Source organism: Esox lucius, chromosome 7, assembly GCF_011004845.1.
Source record: "Esox lucius isolate fEsoLuc1 chromosome 7, fEsoLuc1.pri, whole genome shotgun sequence".
Lineage (NCBI taxonomy): Eukaryota > Metazoa > Chordata > Actinopteri > Esociformes > Esocidae > Esox > Esox lucius.
The window spans coordinates 20,711,687-20,724,565 of NC_047575.1; the positions used below are offsets into that span (position 1 = coordinate 20,711,687).

The 12,879-nt window shown below is 40.0% G+C and overlaps 1 protein-coding gene across 1 annotated transcript; it reads right to left on the minus strand.

Annotated features, from left to right (window-relative positions):
• Nucleotides 1-6,452: 6,452 nt before the first annotated feature.
• nlrc3l1 (NLR family, CARD domain containing 3-like 1) lies at nucleotides 6,453-12,547 on the minus strand. Its single transcript, XM_010893441.3, has 7 exons — nucleotides 12,098-12,547; nucleotides 11,703-11,974; nucleotides 11,469-11,579; nucleotides 11,106-11,183; nucleotides 9,335-9,455; nucleotides 8,960-9,200; nucleotides 6,453-8,472 (listed from the first exon to the last, which is right to left on the minus strand). The coding sequence occupies exons 2-7, from the start codon at nucleotides 11,888-11,890 to the stop codon at nucleotides 6,860-6,862; spliced, it is 2,352 nt and encodes a 783-aa protein (XP_010891743.2). The 5' UTR covers nucleotides 11,891-11,974; nucleotides 12,098-12,547; the 3' UTR covers nucleotides 6,453-6,859.
• Between the last annotated feature and the right edge of the window lie 332 nt (nucleotides 12,548-12,879).

Sequence of the window (12,879 nt, forward strand, 5' to 3'; positions counted from 1 at the left end):
CAAAGTTTCTTAACATTTTATATTGTGTTTAAATTGAATCATTGTTCTCTAGATTCCACTGAGATGATGTCTCCCAGAATCCTCCGGCCCCATAGGTCAAAAATTAGAGCGGTTCCAGGTAAATAATTCTCAGTTTCACAGCTTCACAGTAATTTTGCCAGTTTTTCTGAAAGTGCCTTACATTAAGTGGTCATATGCTCAGTAGTGTTTTTTCCTCACAGTCCATTTGGTTTTGGCCTCATGATTTTAGAACCTGTGTGTAATGTCTGATATTCTTATTACGGTGTTTGAGAAGAACCACAGCTTTCAACAAACAGTATGCTTGTCCAACACAGGAAAGCAATTGGTTATAAAATGTGATGCAGACCCAGGCCTTCCTGATGACTTCACCCATGTCTACTGGCTGGTCAACAGTACCTTCCCAGAGGTGGCCTACAAGGATGGGAGAATATCAGAAACTAACGAGTACGTACTGGATTTTGTTCACATATAAATCCTTAATTGAAAGTTTTAAAACCCACACCACCAGGACCAACAAGACCCTTACTTTCTTCATGTTTTACAATACTTTTATGTATACTACTTTGAAACACACTAAAATGTAGGTTAAGAAAAGTATGACTTCTGTTCAGCTGTTTTTCCCAGATAGGAAGGGAATGTTGGCTAAGTTTTGTGCGTTGGTTTCAGATTTTCCTCAGAGGACGGCAGGGTAATCCATAAAAGTCTGGTGTTTAAGATGGTGACTGCAGAGGACTTCAGGTCCAGCTTTACCTGTGTGATAAGCAGCCCCACTGGGCTTGACCGAAAGACTGTCAAATTGATGACCAAGGCTAGTTTTCCCATATTACCTCAAGTAATCTCACTTCATACCAACTGCAAACTTACCAGAATAATGGAGGAAAGAACTTGAGCAGAGACAAAGGAATATGGATAGATTAGATAGATAATTTTTGTTCAACTGTGTATCATCTAGAGCTGGGATGATAAAGTTGTAATTATTGACACAGACAATATGCTCTACTTATGACCGGCCTTTTGGGGAATATAGTTCATTACAGTAGTGAGTATAAATGTAATGTTTGTAAATAAATGTTTGCTATTATGGTTGATTTTCAGTGGGAGCAACTGTCAGATGAAACTAGTGGTCTCAAGGATGAAAACAATGTTTCTGCAAACTGATGCTATTTTTGTTATTTTGTTAAGTGTGTTTATATTTTAAATAATGTGGATTGCATAGGTTTATGCCCCTCTTGGAATAATTTTTTTATTGTGTTACACCATGTCATTGAGATTTATTTAATTTTATTTGCAATTTATCTATACAAAATATTCTGTAATTTCAAAGTGAAAATAAATATCTACAATTTTTTTTTAATTAATAGAAATATGTAAACTAAAATAGATGTGAATAAGTGTGCATCCCAGTTCAGCAGCAGCAAGGCTTCCTCAACAAATATGTCACTTAGATTTATTCTGTGTGAAGTACAAATATATGTTTATGAACGTCCCTCAGTCAAGTATTTTTCGAAATCTCTTGAGATAGGGCAGTGATTGGGGCATTCAAGTGGCGCAGCAGTCAGTGCCTCACAGTACTACTGCGACATTGCAGCAATGTGTTTGAATCTTGATTGCGTTGTACCAACGATCCAGCATAGAGCAGCACGATTCGGCTGGGTGCTGCCTGGGGTATTCGGGTGGAAATCGCACAGGGCTGCCTTATGTCCTCCAATAGCTAAACACTTCCTGGTTGAGCGATCAGTGTGATAAGAACTAGAAATAAGTTAGTTCTCTTTACATTTTTATACAGTCGAAGGATTGTCCTTTTTTGGGTTTGGTCTCATTACAAGTCTATGATTTTGCTTGGGACTGGGTTCGGGCTTTAGCTCATGGGAACCAGGTTGGACCGGGCTCAAATTTGTTTAATATATTTAATGTTTCAATTCCAAAATGGTCTTTTTTATTTTTTCAAAGCTTTAATCTACGGTTTAAGAAAGTTGTATCTTATGCCAGCTATTGTGTCAGCTCTGTCAGTACTTCCTGGATGAATAAAAAAAATCCAACAAGGCCATATATTTTCTAGAATGTGCGAAGAGTGTCACCCCCAATATCTCTGGGTGTTTTAAAGATATTTTTTAAGCGGTTCTTTGCGGTGTTACACCATTCATTTCTTTCATAGGGTATTTTTAGATCCATTTCAAGGTTTGTTGCCTGTAGGCTTACACCACTTCTGCATATTGATTACTATGCACACTACCGTACAAATGTTTGGGGTCACTTAGAAATGTCCTGTTTTTTTTTTAAAGAAAAGCAAATATTTTGCCCATTAAAATTACATAAAATTGATCAATACAGTGTAGACATTCTTAATGGTTTAAATTACTTTTCTAGCTGGAAATTGCTGATTTTTAATGGAATATCTATACAGGCGTACAGAGGCCCATTATCAGGAACCGTCAGTCCTGTGTTCCAGTGGCACGTTGTGTTTGCCAATCCATTTTAAAAGGCTAACTTGATCATTAAAAACCATTTTGCAATTATGTTAGCACAGCTGAAAACGTGTGCTTTAGTTGAGTATCTGGTGCATCAGCAATTATGGGTTTTATTACAGGCTCAAAATGGCCAGAAAACAAAGGATTTTCTTCGGAAATTCATCAGTCTATTCTGGTTCTGAGAAATTAAGTCTTTAACCTGCAAGAAATTGCCAGGAAACTGAAGATCTACCTCCTTCACAGAACAGCACAAACTAGTTCCAAACAGAATAGAAAGAGGAGTGGGAGGTCCTGGTGTGCGATGCCATCTGTCAAGCATGCTGGCGGCAATGTGATGGTCTGGGGGTGTTTTGGTGGTGAAGATTTTAACAGGGTAAAAAATATGGAAGGCTATCACTCCATTTTGCAGTGCCATGCCATACCCTGTAGACAGTGCTTGATTGGAGCCAATTTCCCCCTACATCCGGACAATGACCCAAAGCACTGCTCCAAACTATGCAACAACAATTTAGGGAAGAACCGAACAGCTGATATTTTGCCTATAATGGAGTGGCCAGCATAGTCAATGGATCTCAACCCTACTGAGCTGTACGTAAGAAGTGCCAATCAAGCTAATCCAATTTATGGGAGGTACTTCAGGAAGCATTGGGTGAAATCTCTTCATATTACCTGAACAAATTGACAAGTAAAATCCCAAATGTCTGCAAATCTTGCTGCAAATGGGGGTTTCTTTGAAGAAATTATTATTTCAATAAAAAAATAAAATCTAACCTTGCCCATTACTATACAGCTCTGGAAAAAACTAAGAGATCACTGCACCTTTTTATTTCCTTTCCAAAGAAGTTGAAAAGGAAGGTTTTGAGTGAGGAACAGAAGCGTTCAATTTGCAGTGGTTTCTTAATTTTAACTCTTCTGTTCCTTACTCAAAACCTTCCTTTTCGACTATTTTGGAAAGAAAAAGGTGCAATGGTCTCTTCATTTTTTCCGGAGCTGTATTTCCTATTCATTTAGCTATTTCCTATTCAAACTAAATTCATATACAGTTAGATCCGGAAATAATTGGACACTGACACAAGTTTTGTTATTTTGTTTGTTTAATTTGAGAGTATTCACATCCAAATTGGAGGAAGGGTTTTGAAATTCCAACTCTTTAATATGTAGCCCCCTCTTCAATGGACAAAAAGTAATTGGACAATTGACTCAAAAGCTCTTTCATGGACAGGTGTGGGATATTCCTTTGTTATTTCATTTACATTTGGAGCTGTTGTTGTGAAACCACAACATGCGGTCAAAGGAGTTCTCAATGCAAGTGAAAAAGGACATCCTTAGGCTGCAAAAAACAAAATCCATCAGAGAGAGCAGGAATATTAGGTGTCCTAATCAACAGTTTGGTACATTCTAAGAGAAAAATAACACACTGGTGAGCTCTGCAACACAAAAAAGGCCTGGACGTCCACGAAGACAAGTGGTGGATGATCATATGATCCTTTCCATGGTAAAGAAAAACCCCTTCACAACATCCAGCCAAGTGAAAAACACTCTCCAGGAGGTATGCATGTCATTATCCAAGTCTACCATCAAGAGAAACGAGAACAAATACAGAGGGTTCACCACAAGGGTTCATACCATTCATTAACCTCAATAGAAATAATTAATTAACCTCAATAGAAAGGCCAGATCAGACTTTGCCAAAAAGCATCCAAAAAACCCAGCCCAGTTCTGGAACAGCATTCTTTGGACAGATGATACTCGGATCAACCTGTACCAGAATGATGGGAAGAAAAGGTATGGAGAAGGACTGGAACGCCTCATGATCCGAAGCATACCGCTATCTGTAAATCTGCTTTTTACAGAAGCATACCGCTATCTGTAAAACACTGTAGAGGCAGTTTGATGGCGTGGCCATGCATAGCTTCCAATCGCACTGGGTCACTAGTGTTTATTGATTATGACAGGAGCAGCCAGTTGAATTCTGAGGTGTTTAGGGATATATTGTCTGCTCAGATTCAGCTAAATTCAGCAAAGGTAATTGGATGTCACTACCCTTTCCAGATGCAAAATGACCTATTCTGTGAAAGCAACCCAGGAGAATTTGTCACAAAATACACTATTGTGTTAATGAAAGGGTTAACTGAAGTTTTTATTTCATAAAGGATAATAATTATATCTGTTTTAAAAGCAGTGGGAAAATTGACACATCGGAACTTATTTCCTAATAACATCTTGGCACCCTGAATCCATGCCAAATCGTCATGTACCTAGATTCCCACCCCGAACACATTGCATTTGCTTTATTCAGTCATTTGCAGATCAGCCTATGGGCAGATGTGAATGTAATGCTACATTCACATTTTTTACACAATTTGTAGATAACTTTTGTTTGGGTAATATAATTCATTCAGATGCGAGCCTGTGCGCTTTACATGACGTTTCAGGGTTAGGCCCGGCAGTTGCGCAAGGACTGGGTTCAGTAATAAAAGGCTTTTAATGACCAAAATATAATTCAGACTGACAAAATAATAAAAATGACATTCTTCTTCTTTTAAATAATAATAATAGAAATAATAATAACGACATTCTTCTTCTAAATAACAATAAACGTCATTAATAATAAATATCATAAAATAATAAGACGAATATTACAAATTGTCATGCAATTATTAATGTGAATGAATGGTACTCCACATCACATCATCTTTTCTCCCGCTTTTTAAACTGCCAAATAAAACAATTGTATTTCTTTCTACCTCCCTGGTGATCGTCTCAATCTCCACGTCAGAGAAGTTTCTCTTTTTTTCCGTCTTCCGTGTGTCCATGGCGTAAAATGAGGGAGTGGGGGAAGCGGAGACTTGAATATATAGGGGCGTGTTATTCTAATGACGATCGTTTTCAGCCGCGGCATTTATCAAGGGCAGGTACTGCGTACACCTGGATTTTAAAGGTACGCACAGCTTCATAAATCAGGCGGTGAGAGGAGTGTAAGCAAAATCTTACGCCAACATATACGCCCGTTTCTACGCAAGAATGATAAATGAGGGCCATTGTGTTTCAGCTAGACATATGTGATGCCACACTTACCTATACTGGTATCTTGATATTCCAAGACAGGTTTTGAACCATATCTCACACATTCAGATTCTATATAATTAATGTCATCTTCCAACTGTCTGGGTTCATGGCCCCTCAAAGTGGAACTTAAAGATAACAGGTAAATCATCCACTGCATTGAACTGTCTTAAAACTGTAAGTAACAAGGACGTCATTTCTGAATGTATGCATAATTATATATAATTTCCTCATATTTTCTTCCTTATTTTACTTTGCAAACAATTGCATTTACAGCAATGACCTGGGATTAGTCAATTAGGGTGAAGTGCCTTAGTCTTGGACAGAATAGTGGATTTGTATTTACCTTGCTTTGTCAGGATTCAATTTAGAAACCTTTTGTTTAAGACTACCTTGTAGTAGTGTCTTCATCCAAACATGTTAATGTAAAAAAAAAGTGGGAGTGTTTCGGTAACAAAATACTTAAAACGGTTTGCCTAGGAGCAGTTTTCAAAATATTACAAATATATTTACAAAAAAATAACTCATATTTAAAACAATCATTCCTTTTTTTACACTGCCTCTGTTACCTCAAAGGGAAGTTGAAGTGCAGAAAAAGAAAAGCCAATGGAAAACAGAGTTCTCCGCAGAGTACAACACATTTTCTAGCTAGCTGGTTCTGCTGTTGTGGACTTGTGACTTCTGCATGCTGGCTACATTTTACTGGTAAACAACAGCACCGCTCCATGATTAGAACAGATTTGTATTTACTGTCTCGCCTTAGCCTGGCTAAGTGGCCTTCATGTGTACCACTTACAACTCCGCCTGGATATATTACTTAAAATTATTGGGCCAACCCAAACCAGATTCTTGTCTGTTTGTGCTTTAACTCTTGGAAGTAGACAGACATTTCAAACATAACTACATTATTTCATGTTTGCACCTTGTAAAGTTACAATTCTGCATGTGGTGTAGCATCAAGTTTGAAAGCTCATAACGACAACAAAAGTAGTCTGCGTCTAATTACAATACTTAGGGAATTGATTGGTTTCCCTTTGACTACTATTTTGATAGAAGTATACCTCTAACAGAAACCTCACTGCCTTCATCGCAGTAGTATAGTGTACCGCGATTGCCTCCTTGTGGCTAGTTTTGTCATGACAAAGTTCCACTCACTTCCAGAGTATTTTGTTACAAAGGAGCCTGAAGTGTGTCAATATGTTTCTTTCTCAATTCCATTATAAAAGCTTAAAGCATAATGAAATATAATGTAAAGAATATTGACTCATATTTTGAACCTTTTTAAATATAGACGGTATTGTCAGTCAGTTGTTCTTCATTGAGTTAGAGCGGCTGTGGCTAGGAACTTCACCAAAACCCAACTCGTCTAAGCAGCCCTGCAGATTTGTACTCCTGTCAGGGTAGTGGTTCTCTTTGATTTTTTTCTTAATGATAGAAGCCGTCTCCTCAGAGAAAGAGGGACAAATGTTCTTATTGGGTAGGAAACGTTGGAGCAGCTCCTGATTGGCTTTCAGGGACATGCCTAACAGAAAGCGAAGAAAGATGTCCAGGTTTCCCTCAGGGCTCTGTAGGCTCCTCTCTATGGCACTGCGATGTATGACCAGCAACCCGGGTTCCTTGAACATGTGTGAAAGCTTACTCTTCAGTGGCTGCTCCAGGACGTTCTTCCCTGTGGACCTCCATGTAAGGAACACATAGAGGGCAGCCAAGTACTCCTGGATAGTGGGGTGGATGAAGCTCTGGATCCTTTCCTGGTACATCACAAACTGTTCAATTAGGAACTCAATGCACAGGCCACTCTTGGTGACCGCCTCAGCAACATCCACCTCTGAGTCCTTCCAGGTGGCCTTGTCAATGACCATCTGGTTCTTCTCCAGCATTGTAAAGGCAACCTTGCCCAGCTTCACCAAGAAATCCCTCTCCTCATCAGGAGTGCGGGGGGGTGAGCCCCTAGCACCACGCACGTGCAAGTGCCCCAGTAGCAGATGAGTGTACATCAGGGTAAGCCCCTTGGGGAGCTCCGCGTCTGGACCCTTCTCCTGGAACGTGCGCTGGAACAGCCCGCACACCACCCAGCAGAACGTGGGCAGATGGCACATGATGTGGAGGGTCTTACAGGACGTCAGTTGGGCAATCACCTTATCAGCCTGTGCCTGGTCCTCAAATCTCTTCCTGAAGTACCATTCCTTCTGTTCATCTGTGAAACCGCGCACCTCCAGGACCTGGTGCACAGCCTCAGGTGGCAGGCGACTGGAGGTGAGGGGGCGTGAGGTAATCCAGAGGAGGGAGGAGGGGAGCAGGTTGCCCCTAATAAGGTTGGTGACCAACACATGCATGTCAGCTGGCTCAGTGCTGTCACACCAAGTCTCCGTGCGATGGAAGTCCAGTGGATTTGCATACTCATCCAGCCCGTCACAGACAAACATGACCCTACCCTCATCGCACTCGAACGTGGGCAGCACCTTGGTCTCGGGGTACAGGGTATGTACGATCTCAATTAGACTGATCTTTTGGCCCAGCATTAGGTTGAGCTCTTTGAAGGGCAGCGGGAACAGGAAATAGATGTGCTTGTGCTCACGCTCCTCAGCCCAGTCCAAGATGAACTTCTGCACGACCACAGACTTCCCCACGCCGGCGATGCCGTTGGTCACTATAGACCTCACATGCTTCTCATTGATCACGTCAAGGTCAAAGATCTGCCTGGACGTGATCATCTTCTCCTTCTTGCGATTGGTAGACAACTTGTTGATCTTCCTGAACTCATGCTGGATATTAGGCCCGGCGTTGCCGCCGTCTGTTATGTAGAGATCATTAAAGATAGTGTCAAAAGCCTTATGCTCTCCCTGCTTGGTGAAGCCCTCACACATGCTGCCATACTTCCTCAGCAGAGTTTGTCTCAGCTCATAACGCACCTCATCTGCAGAATGGAAACAGGCAAACGAAACATTAAAAGCATTAATGTAGCATACAGTGCCCTCCATAAGTATTTGGACAGTTATATCTGAAATGCATATGAAAATATGATTAAAAGGTGAATAAAAACATTTGCTTTTGAACTGTCCCCAAAGCGGAATTGTCCCAATACTTGTGCATGCATTAAATGGGGTGATTGAACTCTGAACATGTCGTTATTCTTAGCTGGTAAAACGTGTTGAAACAGCCAGAAATTAAAAGTGACCTTCTTTAGCTATTTTGAATTCACTGTCCCAATACATATAGAGGGCACTGTTTCCTCCTCTTCAATGTCCACTTCAGCCCGATTGGTTCTTGAACTACTATACAATGTATAAATGCCACATAAGTTTAGCACAACTGATACCCGAACATCTTCCAAGTCCATGTTTCTTTGTTTTTTAATGATATATTTGTGTTCCATGTACGGAATGAAACAACAACAAGCATACTTTTCTTGCAGAGGTCCGTGAGGTAGTCAGCCAGGCGCTTGAGGTCCATGTCCTTCAGCAGAGCCTTGGTGAGCTGTAGGGCCACCTCCAGGTCATAACACTCCAGAAGTTTGTCCACCAGCTCCACCATGTCCATGCCCTGGGGAGGAGCACTGAACGACTCGGGGTAACGCTTCCATAGTGTTATCTTAAACCTCCTTAGATCATCCTGTCCTAGCCTCTCAAGTGTTTTCCTGATGGCCTGTGGTCCACAGAAGTAAATAAGAAGGTAAGAGTCTCTCACTGTTCCACAAAACTCTAAACATTGATGGCATGTTTACATTTGCGGCTGAACAGAAAGTACATCACCTAGATAACAGTGAAGTATATTCCCACCTTGAAGGTGAATTCTACAGTCAGGGCAGGATGCCTTTTCTCGTCTGGGTTTTTAGCTAGTTCTGGTCGTGAAAGGGGTACCACTGCCGGACCCTCTGCTTTAGGTGCAGCACATCGAGACCTGAAAAGTATTGGAAGATGAAAGGGTGCAGATAAAACCAGGGGCCATGAAACTCTTCACTTGGCACCATAGTATTGTCTTTCAGTGTTAACAAACATTTGATCAAATTAGAATTTTCAAACATTATGGACATTCAACATTCTATAACATTGTTCAACCACCAGTCAATGAACTGCAACATAAATGTAGCACCAGAGGCCATGAGCTAATAGGAAAACGGCATGTATATTTCTATTTTATTATAATGAATATGAACCTCCCTCCTGATATATAATATGAATCTAACGAATAATATACAATTAATTTCTTCCTTGATCGTCCACATGCAAAAGGCCTATGATAAATTACACGTGGCTTGCCCTTCACATTTCCAATATTAATAAGAGCCCTAGTCATAACCATAGCTCCTTTGTTGGATAATAATCCAAAAAAAGGAAAGCTAACTCTTTACACTGTTTATTATTCTAATTCAGGATTTATTACAATGGCCTTAGCATTTATGTTGCAACCAGTTAACTATTAGGCTATGCTACAGGCTAGGTCTAGCAAGTCAAAGCTGAATGAGGTGAAATGTGGAGATGTGACATGGTAGCACTCGACAATCAGGAGTATGGCACATTTCATTCACATGTCCACTAATAAGATGCTATGCATCTTGATTACAGCAGCTATCTGAATAACTACTGAGTGCTTTGACAATTTTAGTTGCAGTAGGCTACATTTCACATTGACAGCTTAAATGTTTTGTAATGAACATCCCCTTCATCAACCCATGCCCTGATCAATGACTGTGTTATTATGATATTACAGCTGTTATGATTGCCATATATCAATTATGAAAAGGCCTATTCTGGCAAATCACTATCTATTGATCAGTATAAAATGACATGGACAATATCTGTAAGGTACACAAAACATTATGAAGTCTAAATTGGCTAAAGGGCTATTTCACAGGACAGCTACATTGTCTAAAATGCTGTGAGCAGTGTTTGCTGTGCCATTTTACTCACATTTATTCCTATCATGCCTCTTTGCACATTCAGAATGGCCATCATGCTTGCACTTTTACAGTTGTTAAATACACGTCTACCTCAGGGACCTCATTGATACTATCTCTGCATCCCGGTTGCACATGCTACCTTATTCATTCAATTTGCCTGGATGGCACATCTTGTATGTCATTTAGAACTGCCATTTGTACCTGCACAACTATTATCCCACTTGTAACATACACTACACTTAATACTTGAAAATGTTTTGCCCTCCTCTATTTGCTTTAATTGCGCATTTAATATTGCCATTTGTACTGCATTTTCCTTCGTTGTACATCTATACATCCCACTTGTAATATACATATACTTAATATTTGTAAACTTTCTGCTCTCCTCTATTTGCACTTCTGGTTAGATGCTAACTGGATATTTGTTGTACTGTACTTGTACTTGTTCAATAACAAAGTTGAATCTAATCTAATCTTAATGAGCAGGTCCCCCAAAGATTATTAATATACTTTACACACCCATGTTATACCCCCACTAAACCATGGAACAATTTGTCACATAGACATATGGATAATTACATTATAATAACACAATTAAACTTGGTGTTCATCCAGTCTGTGACTGATCGAACATGGAGGACTGTTCTTACTTCCTAGTCCTGTGTTCACAGTCTTCACTGTCCGTGGAATAGCAGCTGGAGTAAGACTCCGTTCTCTCCAGATGGACTCTGGGAATAGAAAAGCACATGGACTAAAAATCCTCTGCTGCAAGGAGCTGTGATAAACATTATAATGGTTTGGGTTTCTGTTTTTCGATTGAATTAAAAAGTACAAATGCAAGTTTGACTGCCTGAATGTTTTCTAAAATCTTTGTACTGTATATTACTCTCAACTGAGCTGCAGGGGAAGGCCAGTCCACTTCGAGCACTCCTAAGGCAAACCCTTGTTATCTCTCATCTGGACTGCTCTGCATAACATAACATTTATATTTAACATAACATGTTTTAGTGTACTTAGTTGCAGGCAGTTCAGTTTCTTCGTCCACCCCATAAGATTGATAGAAGTCATCGCTATTTAAGGAATTGTAGCTGTGAACTGGGGATCGGGCCCTTTCTACATCGTGCCTATCAAACACACAGAATAAAACACACAAATTAGGATTACTTGGGACAGGTTACAGACTCATACATATTCATTTTGGGCACACGACAGTTAATGTGTTGAGGTGTGTAATATCAGTGTCTCACCTCTCAGTAGTCTCCATGGGTCCCCGGCCATTTTCAAGGTCCAGGGAGGGTCTCCTCTCAGGCACATAGAAAATATCCTCTCCGTCAGATACACTACCGCGACCAGACACACCCTCTCCTAACGGAATACTAACATCTGATTCTGTGTCTCCATCATGCTCCATCGTGTCGTCCCCTTGCCAAGACATCCTGGAGAACCTCAGGTTACGTCTTACCGTTCGAATTTCGACGTCAGTGGCAACAACCAATACCAAGTGCCAGCCAGCACACACCTTTAGATGCAAAAACAACAGTGAATTAAGGTTAAATGTTGCTACTAGATCAAATGTTAAGCTTATCTTTTTGTAAACCTCATTCCTATGTAATTATTTGACACGAAAGTAGGCCGTGCTTACCGTAAACAAATGCGGAAATACCGACGGTTTCTTTTTTTAAAACCTCTGTACTATTAAATTACCTTCTTGTCTCTATTACCACAGTAAAATTCACTTAAATAATATACACGCATTCAAAATAAATGTGATATATAAAACGCAAAATGTTCACGGTTAAAATATTATCGAACTAACTTGTCGCTCCAAGACTACGCTAACGTAAATTTACTTTCCTCTGTATCTCCTTCAGTGTGCGGATGTGGTAGTATTAGCGTTATGACGTAGTTGCAAAATAACATATTCTGGCTGTGTTCCACAAAAAGACATACAACGAGACCACAAGGTCTCTTGACATTAAGACAAAAGTTTTAAACTGTAGAATGAGCGAAGGGTGTGCAGTGTCTGTAGTAAAAGTCCAGTATTCCTTGCAGACGTCACATCGTAATTGGCAAGTTTGGGTTTCCTCACAAGAAAAAACAAATCCGGGTTATGGATTTTGGGATTTCTTCAGAATAAAGGTCCTGTTATATATACTTTTCAAATGAGTGAGTACTATAACAATTGACACAATTATCAATAGAATCTGTGTGTGTTGTTCTACACAGGATTACTTCTGCTTCCGTTTTTAATAATATTTCCATGGATTTTGTATGCATTATTTCATGGAACTATTTCCCTCCCTTTCCAAAAATGTGTGTTGTTCAGTTTGTGAGGACAGTGGAAATTCAGTTAGCGCCGTCCAGGTCTAGGGTGGAGGAGCAGGATGTGAGACTGTTTCCATGCCTCGCATTGTTCTAGTTATT